Source organism: Gymnodraco acuticeps, unplaced genomic scaffold (assembly GCF_902827175.1).
Source record: "Gymnodraco acuticeps unplaced genomic scaffold, fGymAcu1.1, whole genome shotgun sequence".
Taxonomy (NCBI): Eukaryota; Metazoa; Chordata; class Actinopteri; order Perciformes; family Bathydraconidae; genus Gymnodraco; species Gymnodraco acuticeps.
Window position 1 is genome coordinate 191,938 of NW_022991285.1, and position 17,270 is coordinate 209,207.

Genomic DNA, 17,270 nt, shown 5'->3' on the forward strand with positions numbered 1-17,270 from the left:
CTGAAAATGCTGCGGTCACACATCCAGTCATGCTCTTCACTCAGAGTGTTTGTTCAGGACCTCAGGAGGACTGATGAAGGAATTTTTGGGCAGCCGTAAAGAAAAACAAAATGATGTCCTTACATTTTCTGTCAGTTCGACATGACTTAATAAATATGGTGCCCCCAGAACCATGTGGTGTAATGTAAGGCGGTACATTTACTCAAGTACTGTACTTAAGTGCGATATTGGGGGTACTTGTACTTAACTTGAGTATTTTAATTTAATGCTACACAATACTTCTACTGCACTACAATTTGGAAGCCATTAGCGCTTTTACTCCCTGCATTTATTGACAAAATTAGTTACTAGTTATTTTACAGATTCAAATCACAAGCTTAAACTAAATAAATATGAACTAATGAATCAAATACGATATAAAAAGTATAGTTTAAGATATACAGCAGCAGTATGTGAGGAATGAGGGAAAAACGCCTATGGATACACCTGCTATTTATTATTCATAACATGTGTATATAGGTTCATGCTACCTCAATCAAACGTTTGCATTAACATAGTTGTGGGGGAAATGTCTGAAGCAATTGGAGTCAGAACTCAAAGAGAGACGATGGAGAGCTGGAGCTTTGATGTCAAACACTGACGGTTTATTAGGAGCTTCGGCCGGAGAATTCACAAGACATGTCACGAGTCACGGTCTGACCACACGGTTGAGATGCCAATCAATTCTGAAGACCCCTCCTGTAGTCGCGTATGGCTCGGGGTCATCTACACCCCGAGAAGGATGTGTTCCAGGTGTCCCACAACAATAACTATTTCTGATCGACAGTTGCCCGGTCACAAACTGGTAACATCAACAACTTGCTAGGGCAGCCCCTCCTTACGGGAGATAACGGCTGCTCAAGGTTGGTCAGAGGGCAAATTATTCCCCAACAATAGTGACATCCCATGTATATATGTTTACCTTTCAAAATGTTCCTTTGTGCATGTTTGTGTTACCTTTAGTGAAAATAATGTCATTTTCCAAATCTGTTTTTACGTTTTTGTGTGATTTTGGGTCAAAACTGTTCATATAGTGTGTCAAAATGAAAAAAATAACTATCAGGTTATATAGGTGAGGTTGTCCTCAATAAGAGACCAAAACATTGACATGCTAAACATTTCTTAATGGGGTTTAGTAAGACAATCAAAAATATGCGAAAACTGACAAATTAGCCTCTGGACTCAAAAGGGTCAAACTTTACCAGCTGTGATGAACACATTAATGCATAAAAACAACATCCAGGCACTAAATATACAGTATATGATTAAAAAATGGGACATTAGACACAATAAGTGCTTTTAAATTTGGTAATTTAAGATTGTTTTGATACAAATACTTACTTTTATAGTCCTAAAAGTCACATTTAAATACTGTACAGCTGACTATCCATTTTAGCAAATTGTAAATTGTCCCTACAAGGTCCTGCCATATAGTAGCTTTCCAAGTAGTCTGTGCTAGGATCTGTTATGCATATTACTGTATAAGGAAATAAAGAGGAATGGCGTGCGGAGACATTGGTAAACACACACACAGACACAGAGACACACACACACACATACACAAAGACACACACACACACAGTCCCCTGGCTCTTTACTTCATTTGCATTTCAGGCAGCAGCTCTGGAGTTTACGCAATGGAAAAAGAGAGATGCTCGCCAGCTTCACTTCTCTCCAACGACAGAGCTCTGCAAAAACTACAGAGGCCAGATCCCAAATCACAACGTCCTCAAACTTCATTTATGGATGTGCTGCAGAGGCGTGACAGCTGGCGTTCATATCTAAGACAGCTTGTATGATCCTCACAGAAGTGATGACCAAAACAAACACTGCAGACTGACAGCGTGTCGGACCCTTTAGGATTGCTTTGAAGTTATAGAAACATTCGCAAGATTGCAAAGCCATTTAAGGGAATGTGAGATATGAAAATGGCTTGACAGATAGGAGCTATGTGATAAGGATTGAAGCTATAACCTCACATTGTGAAGCCTTAAAGAACTGGGCCATACCTTGGGAAGGCGTATACCAAATGTGTCTTCTGCATTAAAGATATGGACATTAAAGTGCCTGATAAGGAAGAAGGATATTTGTATATATAGTAGGAAGTGGTTTAAAAGTAAAAACCTGTGTCATGCCTTTTTCCTAAATCCCCTTTGTTCCTAAACCAGCCATCATCCCAACGTCTACATATATATTTTCTGATTCCCCAGCTTCTCCCCCTTCTTGCTGACCTGGTATCCCAGTTTAAACACATTTTGGGTATTTTTCTTGTCAACTTCGACCACATTTCTCCACCTAAATACATCCAGAGAATCACTGACGCAGCGCTCCCACCCTCAAGGCCCCGTCTCTGTCAGGTATGTCCGTAGATTTTACAGATGTTTCGCACCGTGTGCACTTTTCAAACCCTGTACAGCAGCATTAAGGCGCTATAGGTGTTATTTATAAGTTATTCCATCAAGGCCATGAGAATATTGCTGAAGAGACCTCGATGGTCTAGTGCAAGTGAAATGTTTGTGGCTGCAGGAGTCAATACTCTACAAGCTGTTTTAATAAATCTTATGTATAAATGTATTTGCCGGCTTAATGACTGTGATAATGAAATCCTCTTGGCCTTATCGAACATAAGGTTTAGTACTACACGCTACCAATCGCAGCTGTGGAGACATTGGTATAGTTGTCTCTTTGTAGGACACTGATTTAAATTATTCTTAAACTATGAATTCTTTTTATGCTGTGTATGTAATTTATTATATGTAATGTCTTTTATCTGGACCCTGAGTCTGTAATAAAGTTTTCATTCATTCACAAAGGGTTAAAATGCTCATGCTCGTTGACTGTATGACTTGATGTCGAAATTGCCGTGTCTCAGCTTTTAGTTGGAGACTCAAGGATGCTCGACCACTTCCTTCATACCTCACCATTATTCGTCCTATTTCATTGAACTAATTTGTGTGTACAAATGGTGTGTTCTCTGTTAGTGAAAGTCAGCTGTGTTGGCCCAATGACAGTCTGAGTAATAGAGGACTTAGAATCTGAAGCAAAAACTGCACTTGAAGCCCATGTTGTGGCAATCCAGCACTCACAACAGGAAATAATGAAACAGAGAGGAATCAATAAAACACAAACACAGAAATAGTTGAAATTAATCATTATTATTTAGTTGCGCAACACCGAACAACAATGGGGAAACATGACCTGCTCTCAAGCAATCATACAGCAATGCTCCCACGAATACAAGAAACACAGGGGCAGATATACGATTCCTAAATGACACATGTTCCCTAAACATGTTTAACGCACACATAGTCAGTTCTCCTAAACTTGGACATGTTCCAGATGTCGAAAGGTCATCATCTCATGACGTCTTTAGGAGTCTTGCAGGATATGAATTATCCAATTAACAAACTATATACGTCTGCACATGAACGCACATACATTTCTTTCATTAACTAACTGTATTATATCTAAATGTAGCCTCTTTGCATTTCCTCTGAGCTCACTTCACGTAATAATTAGCAAAGAGACGATTCTCTGGAAACTGTAATTCAATAACATACCTAGTTACTATGACTAGGTCCAAGATTGATACAACACCCACTTCAGATTAGATCATCCAATTATGGCTGTGTTACAGTGAACACTCACTTCAAACTCTCTTATTCATCACCATTCTCCTCCAATGTAATGCAATCCAGTTCAGAGGTACGCTGGGCCCACTCTTAATAATCCACCGGGGGACTCAGACTCATCATCCCGCTTTAGAAGATACTTTGTGACGGTTCAGGCACCGTTTTGAAGGCACGACTGTCTCAGATATCAAGGCTGAAGTGCTTGATTGATTAGTCCTTTCCCCCAGAGATAGAGCCAATGAAAAGCTGCTCTCTCTCCGAGCCGGCGCTCTGGCAGGTTTCCAAAGCGCGGTCCACTCTGACAACCAGCCTGTTTGTCTGAGAAATGACTCCTCCAGGTACCTAATGAGTGGTTGTGTCGGAGTTAACCTGACTCAGGAGGAACATGCTCAATCAAATATCTGTCTTTTATGTGCTGATAAGAGGGTTTTAAATCTGTGACCTAAGAGTGGTTTGGATGTTGTGGGAAACTTATACAAACAAATGATGTAATACCAACATATCAAACCAGGAAGGCTGCCTCTGTCCTCAGTGTTCATTCTTGAATATTCAAATTACACAGAAACATCACCATTGAGAGAATTAAGATGATACACAGAAACAAATCAAATCAGAGCAATGGCTATAAAACACACCTGACTTAATAACCAACCTTTTATTCATGATTTATGTATAAGGCTGAAGACTTTCTCTTTGCCGATGCTTTTAATAGAACTATTCACATCTCACACTGCACTGTAACTTTTATTCAGTACCTGAGTTATTCATGTTTTATTATCTATGCTTGTTTCTAATGTGTGTTATGCTCTTAATGTCTTTCAATGTTGTAAAGCACTTTGAATTACCTTGTGTGTACCTAGTGGTCTATAAATAAACTTGCCTTGTCTAATAAGTAAGTTGTTTACTTGACAATGTTCTTCCGTACACCCAGAGAGCAGTGGAGATGTTCACATCAGTTAGAAATATGCAGCAAACCACACTTTGTCGTTTGTATACCAAATAAAGCCTTTGCAGCCCCCACATGTAGGCATTAACCAGGTGATGTAAGTGTATAGGCATTGAGATCAGGGGTGTTTCTCAATGTCGAGGAAGGCTGCTCCAGAGCCACTATTTCAAGGATGCTACGTCATCGAGTGCCGCCGACGGACTGTTCATACCGAGGCCGGCGTCCTTCGTTGCGGGAAATTTCGAGGCTGCACATGTGTATCCTCGGCGGTCTTAAAATCCCCACAATGCTTTGCGCACGGACCAATTTCCCCAAATCTGTGGCGGAAAATATAAGGCGGGGCCTCTCATATGACGCACACCTGCACACTTGCTCGCCTGTTCCACTCTTTGTTTTCCGAATGCCAGGAAGGATTCTTGCCTAGCTTCTGAAGGAAATTACTCTGAAGACATGTCCTACCAAGCAAGCGTACTCGACATTGAGAAACACCCCTGGTCTACATTATCCTAGAGAGACTGAGACTGAGGGTGTTTCTCAATGTCCAGGACGCTTCCTTGGTAGGACATGTCTTCCGAGTCAGGTCCTTCAGAAGCGAGGCAAGAATCCTTCCTAGCCCGGGACTCGATGACGTAGCATCCTTGAAATAGTGGCTCTGGAGTAGCTTTCCTCGACATTGAGAAACACCCTGAGACTCTGATCTCCTCTGTTGGATAGTTATCTCTCTTCGTGTCTCTCTGGATTACGTCCAATTCTTCTCATTACAACAGGGAACGTAAACAGTACGAACAAAAATGAATTCTCTGGAAGATAACATGAACAATTCAGGGGAACATCGTGAAAGAAAACTCAAGTGCTCTGTCAAAACACAGTCCATCATAACTAACGTTAAAACAAAGACTAATGGTGAGGAGTATTTATATTATTACAACCTCCCAGAAGACCTGAGGGAGGGGGTCAGCTCACACACATATTTTTAATTTGGCATTTAATTACTTTTTTCTTATGGACTTTAATTCAATTATGATTTATTATTTATTAAGTATTTTTTAATAATGAGAAAGTTATGGGGCCGTCTATTGAACTGGGGTTTGAGGGGGGTGGCATTGTTTATTTTAAATAGTTTTTTCGGTTTTTTGTGGTAGGTGTGTATTAAAAAGGCTCTATAAAGAAAGTTTAATTGATTTATTGATTGACGTTACGTGCTGGGTGTGTTTTTACCTGTCTCTCTGCTGTGCAGGTACACCCGGTCCGCTCCTGGCTCCGCCTTCCCCAGGTGTCCTGATGACATTCAGCTGGGGATGACTTAAAGAGGAGAAGCTGGAGGAGAAGAGGTCTCTTTTCCCGTCCTGAAACTGAGGGATTACGACCGTGGCTTTCTTCTTCCTTAAATCTCAACGCCGAAGGAGGTTGTCCGTGGTGTTCCTCCTTCTTTTCTGCTTCAGGATCTGTAGATTCCTAGTGTTTGTGTCTTATGTACTCTGGAGGAACAGGTAGTTTAGGTTTTTCGCGGCTTTGTTTTCTCCCGCAGGGACTTGTTAGGTTTCTGGGTAGCGGAGGGAAGCTCTGGGTCCTACGGCCCGTGGTGTGGCTGGCCCAGGCCCCCTTTGTCCTTTTGTTTGTTTCCTGTCCTCCAGTGCATTGTTATTTGCCGGTTGGCCATGTAAGTACGGATGTATCAATAAATGAACACCGTTAAATGCTGCGTGTTTGCTGTGTTTTCTATGTTGCGGGTCTCCCCAACGAGTCTACCATTAAGTAGAGGGCGGGTCGTAACTTATGGGGACTCGTCCGGGATGTCTCGGGCAGGTGCCGGTGTTCTATCTAGAATGGCCCTTGACAGCATATATATTTTGCTTTGCTTTTGGAGTGAGTTTAGGTTGGATTTTTGCGCTATGGATTTTGATCTAGAAGGGTTTGCTAGTGGTCCGACTCGGGAGAAGTTGGACGCCTGTAGTAAAGCCTAGCTGGAGCTAATTGCAGGCAGATTTAATGTTGCAATTAGCAAACAGCACAAGAAGCAGGTCATCAAGGAACAGCTGTTGGCGGCACTTATAGAGAAGGAAGTGTTACCGGAGGAAACGGGCGCTACTTATTTATCTAAAGATGAGGAAACCGAGGTAACTCCGACATTGAGCGAGCTTCAGCTGGAGCTACGTAAATTAATGATTGGAGAGAAGGAGATTGATAACAAGCTAAGAGAGAAGGAGATCGACTGCAATCTCGAAATCAGGAAAATGGAGGAGGAGTCTAATCGAATGCTTCGTTTTAAGGAGCTGGAGGTATCGGCAGTGTCGCACCAAACTCAGCCTCATGAGTTTGATGTGGGTAAATACACCCGATTCATTCCAGTGTTCAGTGAGTGGGATGTGGATCATTTTTTTATTCTTTTCGAACGGGTTGCAACAACCTTGAAATGGCCTAGGGATGTGTGGACTGTGATGCTGCAGTGCGTTCTAACGGGGAAGGCTCAGGAGGTATACGCTGCATTGTCTGACGAGGTCAGCCGAGATTATGGGCAGGTAAAAGCAGCAATTCTGCGCGTGTATGAGCTCGTGCCAGAGGCGTATCGTCAGAGGTTTCGCAGTTTCAGAAAAAGGGATTCTCAGTAATGTGATCATTATTCAATACAGGCTTAAATGTGGCCCTCCACAATGCTGACAAAACTGTAAATAGTTGAAGTAAAAAAGAAGAATAAAGAAATAAAAAAAAATGAATATAAATATATAAATTATATCAATAAAATGACTAAAATTAATTTAATTAATTAATTAAATAAATAAAATAAAATAAATAAAGCTGTAATTCATCCTGCTAACCTGATTATATTTGATGATCCATATTGTAGAATAAATTGTATTTTATGATAAATACTGTTATTATATTTAATTCAAATAATTGTTAACCTCATGTTATTTTACTTTCCATACCGTAAACCACATTATATTTCTTCATCTATACCGTATTTGAAAGGCTCACCACAGGTCAGAGCTGAGTTTAAATGTATGAACAATGTGTGTTAAAAGTAAACCACACTTTAAATGATGATAAGACGGAAAAGGAATTACAATCACAGCTCTGCAGAGTATCCTTTCTGTTAAAGCACAGTTCCAAAATGTTTGTGAAAGCTATTACTGCTCAGAGCTCACTTTGCTCCCTGAAGAAGTGACGGCCAATGCAAACAGTCCGCACTTTATACCTTTCCATTTCCCCACCCTGGTATTAAACAGACCGGCAGCATGAAGCTCCCTTTAAATTACACCATGAATCACAGCCAGGAACACCCACCATGCTGCAGGCAGAGCTAAGCTGAGAGGACAGGGCGTAAAAACCAGAAGGCATTAACATTTACACACCGGTGAGAAACCATTAATGAACTCTTTAATGCAGTTATTAAGACTGACCGCCGCCAACACTCAGGGAGGACTGAGGAAAGGAGGTTTTTGCATAGAAAACAACTTAAAGGTCCCCTATCATACTGTTTTACATCAATATATTATACGTCTCAGATATATACAGAGCCTGTCTCTGATTGGCTGAAACACCAAACAGATCATTGCAGCATTACCCATAATCCCCTCTGTTTCAGCCCTGTTTACAAAGTGCTGATTCTCTGTCTGTTACTTTAGATGAAAATAAGGAGCCCCTCCCCACGCCCCTCTGAGAGATATTTGGTTACAAAGAACACAATGGTGCTCTAGGAGGAGATTCAGGTGATAAGGTGGGGGGGGGGGTTACCCTGGTTGCTGATTGGCTAATGGTTACACAAGACAAAACATCGTTATGACATCATAAAGTGGCCAAAATCTGATCAGCTCATTTTCAGACAGGTTTTTATAGAAATGGATCAAAAAGAGAGAGAATCTTTGTTCCTAAAACTTTCAGAGTCTCTTTCCACAGAGTGGGCACATGTTGATGTAGAAGAGACATGAAGACGAGGGGACACATGTTGATGTGGATGAGACATGAAGAAGAGGAGACACATGTTGATGGAGAAGAGACATGAAGAAGAGGAGACACATGTTGATGGAGAAGAGACATGAAGAAGAGGGGACACATGTTGATGTAGAAGAGACATGAAGAAGAGGGGACACATGTTGATGTGGATGAGACATGAAGAAGAGGGGACACATGTTGATGTAGAAGAGACATGAAGAAGAGGAGACACATGTTGATGGAGAAGAGACATGAAGAAGAGGAGACACATGTTGATGGAGAAGAGACATGAAGAAGAGGGGACACATGTTGATGTAGAAGAGACATGAAGAAGAGGGGACACATGTTGATGTAGAAGAGACATGAAGAAGAGGGGACACATGTTGATGTAGAAGAGACATGGAGAAGAGGGACACATGTTGATGTAGAAGAGACATGAAGAAGAGGGGACACATGTTGATGGAGAAGAGACATGAAGAAGAGGGGACACATGTTGATGTAGAAGAGACATGGAGAAGAGGGGACACATGTTGATGTAGAAGAGACATGAAGAAGAGGGGACACATGTTGATGTAGAAGAGACATGAAGAAGAGGGGACACATGTTTGATGTAGAAGAGACATGAAGAAGAGGGGACACATGTTGATGTAGAAGAGACATGAGAAGAGAGGGGACACATGTTGATGTGGATGAGACATGAAGAAGAGGGGACACATGTTGATGTAGAAGAGACATGGAGAAGAGGGGACACATGTTGATGTAGAAGAGACATGAAGAAGAGGGGACACATGTTGATGGGAAGAGACATGAAGAAGAGGGGAACATGTTGATGTAGAAGAGACATGGAGAAGAGAGGGGACACATGTTGATGTAGAAGAGACATGAAGAAGAGGGGACACATGTTGATGTAGAAGAGACATGAAGAAGAGGGGACACATGTTGATGTATAAGAGACATGAAGAAGAGGGGACACATGTTGATGTGGATGAGACATGAAGAAGAGGGGACACATGTTGATGTAGAAGAGACATGGAGAAGAGGGGACACATGTTGATGTAGAAGAGACATGAAGAAGAGGGGACACATGTTGATGGAGAAGAGACATGAAGAAGAGGGGACACATGTTGATGTAGAAGAGACATGGAGAAGAGGGGACACATGTTGATGTAGAAGAGACATGAAGAAGAGGGGACACATGTTGATGTAGAAGAGACATGAAGAAGAGGGGACACATGTTGATGTAGAAGAGACATGAAGAAGAGGGGACACATGTTGATGTAGAAGAGACATGAAGAAGAGGGGACACATGTTGATGTAGAAGAGACATGAAGAAGAGGGGACACATGTTGATGTAGAAGAGACATGAAGAAGAGGGGACACATGTTGATGTAGAAGAGACATGAAGAAGAGGGGACACATGTTGATGTAGAAGAGACATGGAGAAGAGGGGGACACATGTTGATGTAGAGACACATGTTGAGAGGGGACACATGTTGATGTAGAAGAGACATGAAGAAGAGGGGACACATGTTGATGTAGAAGAGACATGAAGAAGAGGGGACACATGTTGATGTAGAAGAGACATGAAGAAGAGGGGACACATGTTGATGTAGAAGAGACATGAAGAAGAGGGGGACACATGTTGATGTAGAGGAGACATGAAGAAGAGGGGACACATGTTGATGTAGAAGAGACATGAAGAAGAGGGGACACATGTTGATGTAGAAGAGACATGAAGAAGAGGGGACACATGTTGATGTAGAAGAGACATGAAGAAGAGGGGACACATGTTGATGTAGAAGAGACATGAAGAAGAGGGGACACATGTTGATGTAGAAGAGACATGGAGAAGAGGGGACACATGTTGATGTAGAAGAGACATGAAGAAGAGGGGACACATGTTGATGTAGAAGAGACATGAAGAAGAGGAGGACACATGTTGGATGGAGAAGAGACATGAAGAAGAGGAGACACATGTTGATGGAGAAGAGACATGAAGAAGAGGGGACACATGTTGATGTAGAAGAGACATGAAGAAGAGGGGACACATGTTGATGTAGAAGAGACATGAAGAAGAGGGGACACATGTTGATGTAGAAGAGACATGAAGAAGAGGAGACACATGTTGATGGAGAAGAGACATGAAGAAGAGGGGACACATGTTGATGTAGAAGAGACATGAAGAAGAGGGGACACATGTTGATGTGGATGAGACATGAAGAAGAGGGGACACATGTTGATGTAGAAGAGACATGGAGAAGAGGGGACACATGTTGATGTAGAAGAGACATGAAGAAGAGGGGGACACATGTTGATGGAGAAGAGACATGAAGAAGATGGGGACACATGTTGATGTGGATGAGACATGAAGAAGAGGGGACACATGTTGATGTAGAAGAGACATGGAGAAGAGGGGACACATGTTGATGTAGAAGAGACATGAAGAAGAGGGGACACATGTTGATGTAGAAGAGACATGAAGAAGAGGGGACACATGTTGATGTAGAAGAGACATGAAGAAGAGGGGACACATGTTGATGTAGAGAGACATGAAGAAGAGGGGACACATGTTGATGTAGAAGAGACATGAAGAAGAGGGGACACATGTTGATGTAGAAGAGACATGAAGAAGAGGGGACACATGTTGATGTAGAAGAGACATGAAGAAGAGGGGGACACATGTTGATGTAGAAGAGACATGAAGAAGAGGGGACACATGTTGATGTAGAAGAGACATGAAGAAGAGGGGACACATGTTGATGTAGAGGAGACATGAAGAAGAGGGGACACATGTTGATGTAGAAGAGACATGAAGAAGAGGGGACACATGTTGATGTAGAAGAGACATGAAGAAGAGGGGACACATGTTGATGTAGAAGAGACATGAAGAAGAGGGGACACATGTTGATGTAGAAGAGACATGAAGAAGAGGGGACACATGTTGATGTAGAGGAGACATGAAGAAGAGGGGACACATGTTGATGTAGAAGAGACATGAAGAAGAGGGGACACATGTTGATGTAGAAGAGACATGAAGAAGAGGGGACACATGTTGATGTAGAAGAGACATGAAGAAGAGGGGACACATGTTGATGTAGAAGAGACATGAAGAAGAGGGGACACATGTTGATGTAGAAGAGACATGAAGAAGAGGGGACACATGTTGATGTAGAGGAGACATGAAGAAGAGGGGACACATGTTGATGTAGAAGAGACATGAAGAAGAGGGGACACATGTTGATGTAGAAGAGACATGAAGAAGAGGGGACACATGTTGATGTAGAAGAGACATGAAGAAGAGGGGACACATGTTGATGTAGAAGAGATGTGGAGAAGAGGATTTTGCATATTAGGTGACCTTTAAGCTGTTTATGTCCATTGGTCCGCCCTGAAGATTGCAGGTTTCCTTGTTGATGTGATGTTTTTTTTTTTGTTTTTTTTGTTTCCCTTAACTGTCAAATGGGAACGAAGTAACTTTATAAGTTGTTGTGTTTCTCTTATTTTCCTACACTGCAATGATTGGCTGTGAATAAGAGAAATATGATATATTACAAACCATTAATGAACTCTTTAATGCAGTTATTTAGACTGACCGTCGCCAACACAGACTGCTGGAGGAAGGACTGAGGAAAGTAGGTTTTTGCATAATAAACAACTTAAACTGTTTATGTCTATTCGCCTGAAGTCCTTAATTGGTGTTGCACATTTTGAGCCTCTTTGCATCTAAAAATAAGCACATTTGAAGTGTCCAACCTTTGAAATGCAGAAACGGACAAGATATATGCTTTACAAGTATGTCTATTCTCCCGTAGAGTATATTCCTGCTACTAACTGCAGTATTTTTGACTTTTTTTTTAGAACATTTTAATTATCCAGAATTGGTATACTTGTTTATATTTATAATCATATTTTTCATTTTATTTGTAATTGACATCCATCCATATATCTATCTATCTTATCACCACATTACTGCTGACTGTAAGGATAATGTTCACCATCTCGGAGAAACAGAGGCATCTAGGCAAGAACCAATTATTGATCTTTGCAGAGACATTGTTTACAGTTTAAAATACTGCTGCAAAAGGGCAATTAATTGACTTAGTAACAAGGAAAAATTCGTAGTTTTAGCCAACATGTGAGGAACAGTATAAGTGTCAGTTTTCAAACCATGTAAAACAGTAGACTGCTAGTTTGTGCACACACATTTTGTATCAATTTGTTTTACAGAATACATTATTAGTTTCAAATTCACAACCCCAAACTATAGGATTTTGTACGCATTGCACAAAGACATTGGTGCACTTTATAGGACGATTCATTTGAACTGAATGCATGCACTTGCAGTAAGTAAGTAGCCATATATAATTTTTTTTTATCTTACCGTCAGCTGTGGGTGCAGCTCCACTCTGAGCTTCAGCGACAGCGTCTGAATCCACCGCAGGAAGTAGATCCCCTGAAACAATAGATAGGACACAAAAGGTCAGACATTAACCCATATTAAACAAGTCTAACTTTGGGGTGACAGTATAAAAAAACAACAACGCTAAGAAACAATCTGTAGATGCTGGAGCGATACATATATGCTTATCCTGCAAAAAGGCAGGCAAGGTTTGCATGTTACACAGCACAGAATTGTTAATGATTATTACAAATAACACAGTGACTAATGTGCAGTGTTTTTCTACATCTAACACATATACAAAAAGACACTACAGAAGTTTAATGGTGAAATAATTTGGCATAAACACTCAGTCCTCAGGTTGAGCTCCTTTTCAGCATTATTATATATGGTTTTTCTCAATTTTATGCTATAATATTAAAATGTAGCGTTCCTATATGCATGAGAGTAGCCATACACTTAGAATAAGGTGCTGTTTACACGAGAACGCAAACGGTTGTATCTGCTACTTTTCTCTTTCGTATAGGCCGTTCGTTCACACGAGGCCGTAACGGAAACGCGTGAAGGCGGAAACGGACCCCTAAAACGGTAACGGGTCCCAAGGTGGATAGATCTGCAAACAGAACGCTCTGGGGGGCCAAACGGCTCCGTGTGTACGTCCTATACGATAATTTCCTGATAACGATGAAGCCATAGCCCCGCCTCTAATGCTCACTGCTGTAGCATGGTCAGTAGCTACTGACAGTAGCTACTGACCATGCTACAGATGTTAGTGCAACATCTACAGCTCCTCTACCATAACCATCAGAAACAAGTGGACATGGAGAATTACTTTAACTACATGTTGCTAAATCCACAAGCGGGACATAAACAGAAGGGCAACCATGGTAACCATGCTCGGGTGTCTTCTTCGCTGCTTTTGGTGTATTTAGTGGCGGAAGAACAGCACCACTTACAGGCCCGGCATATGTACTACAGCGTCTCCAGCGGGTAGAGCGGTCTCGTGTGAACGGAATACTTTTTTTGATATCGTATTCGGTTCGTTTGCGTTTCGTATGCGTTTGCGTGTAAAATGGGGTCTAAGGCAATTAATAATGGAAATGACATCACATTCACATCGTGTGTCACTGACAGCACATTTAGGGTGAAGTAAATAAATATTTAAGATGTTATATTTCTGTGTTTCGTCACTTCAAGTTCCTTTATGTTCAACGTTTATTCCTACATGTCCTCGTCGTTTAAAGAGTAGCTTCACCCGAATGACCAAATGAACATTAAGCCTGTATACTATATACTATGTTCTTTCCCACTATGACTATGTATGTCATTAAGTATGGTATTCCTTTTCATGCTATGTTTTTCTTGTTGGCTGTTCTGTCTGTCTTCTATGTTGAAAAAGTGAAGTATGATTTCCACCCCAAAGTATTGCTTATACTTGTATGCTTCTTCTCAATACAAATATTTGAAACAATGCACATTAAGTCTGCTTACCGAGACTGTGTCTGTACTCTCTGTAACAAACCAGCGCTTTGCCTCGATACACAGAATAAGCACATATCTCTCTCAGCAACATGTGTACAGATATTTAATTATAATAAATGTTAACCTCATTCTATTTTACTTTCCGTATCGTAAACCAGATTCTATTTCATTCTCTTTGCTGAATCTCCGTTGTTGTGCGCTCACCACAGGTCAGAGCTTGTCCTCGTCGTTTAAAGGGTGGCTTTACCCAAATGGCTCTTTTGCCTCGATACACAGAATAAACACATATCTCTATCAGCAACATGTGTAACGGATACTGCGCTCTCTGGGAGCTAATCAGGCTCCGGAGCAGAAAGCAGACGCACGGCTCCGTTATTAGCTGTGATTCTGAGCATGTGCTCCACAGATGTGGGAGCTGGAGGAAATTGGTGGTGCCGAGGACTTCATTGAACAAAACCATGCAGCATTCCTTTCAGGAGCCACACTTCCCTTTATAGATCGGAGTTTAATCCACACAGGGAGAAAGGACTACATCTGTAACTTTTACTCAAGTACCTGAGTTATTCATGTTTTATTATCAATGCCATTTTATAATATGTTTCTTAAAGGTCACCTATTATGCAAAATCCTCTTCTTCATGTCTCTTCTACATCAACATGTGTCCCCTCTTCTCCATGTCTCTTCTACATCAACATGTGTCCCCTCTTCTTCATGTCTCTTCTACATCAACATGTGTCCCTCTTCTTCATGTCTCTTCTACATCACCATGTGTCCCCTCTTCTGCATGTCTCTTCTACATCAACATGTGTCCCCTCTTCTCCATGTCTCTTCTACATCAACATGTGTCCCCTCTTCTGCATGTCTCTTCTACATCAACATGTGTCCCCTCTTCTTCATGTCTCTTCTACATCAACATGTGTCCCCTCTTCTCCATGTCTCTTCTACATCAACATGTGTCCCCTCTTCTTCATGTCTCTTCTACATCAACATGTGTCCCCTCTTCTTCATGTCTCCTCTACATCAACATGTGTCCCCTCTTCTTCATGTCTCTTCTACATCAACATGTGTCCCCTCTTCTTCATGTCTCTTCTACATCAACATGTGTACCCCTCTTCTTCATGTCTCTTCTACATCAACATGTGTCCCCCTCTTCTTCATGTCTCTTCTACATCAACATGTGTCCCCTCTCTTCATGTCTCTTCTAACATGTGTCCCTCTCATTCTCTTCTACATCAACATGTGTCCCCTCTTCTCCATGTCTCTTCTACATCAACATGTGTCCCATCTTCTTCATGTCTCTTCTACATCAACATGTGTCCCCTCTTCTTCATGTCTCCTCTACATCAACATGTGTCCCCTCTTCTTCATGTCTCTTCTACATCAACATGTGTCCCCTCTTCTTCATGTCTCTTCTACATCAACATGTGTCCCCTCTTCTTCATGTCTCTTCTACATCAACATGTGTACCCCTCTTCTTCATGGTCTCTTCTACATCAACATGTGTCCCCTCTTCTTCATGTCTCTTCTACATCAACATGTGTCCCCTCTTCTTCATGTCTCTTCTACATCAACATGTGTCCCCTCTTCTTCATGTCTCTTCTACATCAACATGTGACCCCTCTTCTTCATGTCTCTTCTACATCAACATGTGTACCCCTCTTCTTCATGTCTCTTCTACATCAACATGTGTCCCCTCTTCTTCATGTCTCTTCTACATCAAACATGTGTCCCCTCTTCTACATGTCTCTTCTACATCAACATGTGACCCCTCTTCTTCATGTCTCTTCTACATCAACATGTGTCCCCTCTGTGGAAAGAGACTCTGAAAGTTTCAAGAACAAAGATTCTCTCTCTTTTTGTCCTGATCCATTTCTATAAAAACCTGTCTGAAAACGAGCTGATCAGATTTTGGCCACTTTATGATGTCATAACGATGTGTTGTCTTGTGTAACCATTAGCCAATCACCAACCTAGGTACCCCCCCCCCACACCTTATCACCTGAATCTCCTCATAGAGCACCAATAGGCGCATTCACACCGCAGTACTTTTCCCACAACTTAGTTCATGAGAACTCGTTAGTTCTCATGAACTAAATTCAGATCGTGTTCACACCGGAATAAGTCGCTGAGAAAGGATTAGGCAAATGAAGCCGCTGACGTCACTTCGTCTTCTTCTGCTTTGGGTTTACTGGCAGGCCGCAAACAACTTCACGGTGTATACTGCCACCCCAAGTCCCCGGCCGGAAGTCCCCGGAGTTGAGGACTGGCTTCAGTAGAAGCTGCTGGGACTCCCAGCAGCTTCTACTGAAGCCTTCCGAATAAATCGCCAGAACGCCGACACCTCCTCATCTCCACCGCTCCCATGTTTTCTTTTGCCATAAGTTAGTCTCTCTGCGTTTGTGCGCTGGGCTAATGCTAATAATGCTAATGCAAGGATAATAAAATGGCGGCTTCACAAAACTTTGTTGGAGTTTTACGGGGCGTGGTTTGCAATCCGCCCAGCCAATCAGACATAGGAACCTTTTTCTCCCACGAGAGAAAAGCCTTTACATTGCCTGGACAAGTTAGATGCCGCCTATCACAGTGCCCTGAGATTTGTTACTAACTGTAAAGCACTTACTCATCACTGTACCCTGTATGCCAAGGCAGGTCTGCCTTCACTAACTGTACGGAGGCTCAGTCATTGGTACATGTTCATCTATAAAGCCATGTTTGGTAAACTATATTTTTATATCTGCTCTCTGATCTCTCGACAAATTGAAAGTACATATTGCCTGAGATCTCATGATGTTGTTTTATTAAATGTGCCAAGTGCTAGGACTGTCTTAGGGAAGAAAGC

General features: G+C 41.7%; 1 protein-coding gene across 1 annotated transcript in view; it reads right to left on the bottom strand.

Annotated features, from left to right (window-relative positions):
• The window catches only part of ror2 (receptor tyrosine kinase-like orphan receptor 2), a 76,801-nt gene that overhangs the window by 30,793 nt on the left and 28,738 nt on the right, over positions 1-17,270 (bottom strand). Inside the window, 1 exon segment of the mRNA XM_034239879.1 lies at positions 12,932-13,003. Within this exon segment, the coding sequence (XP_034095770.1) occupies positions 12,932-13,003 (72 nt within the window).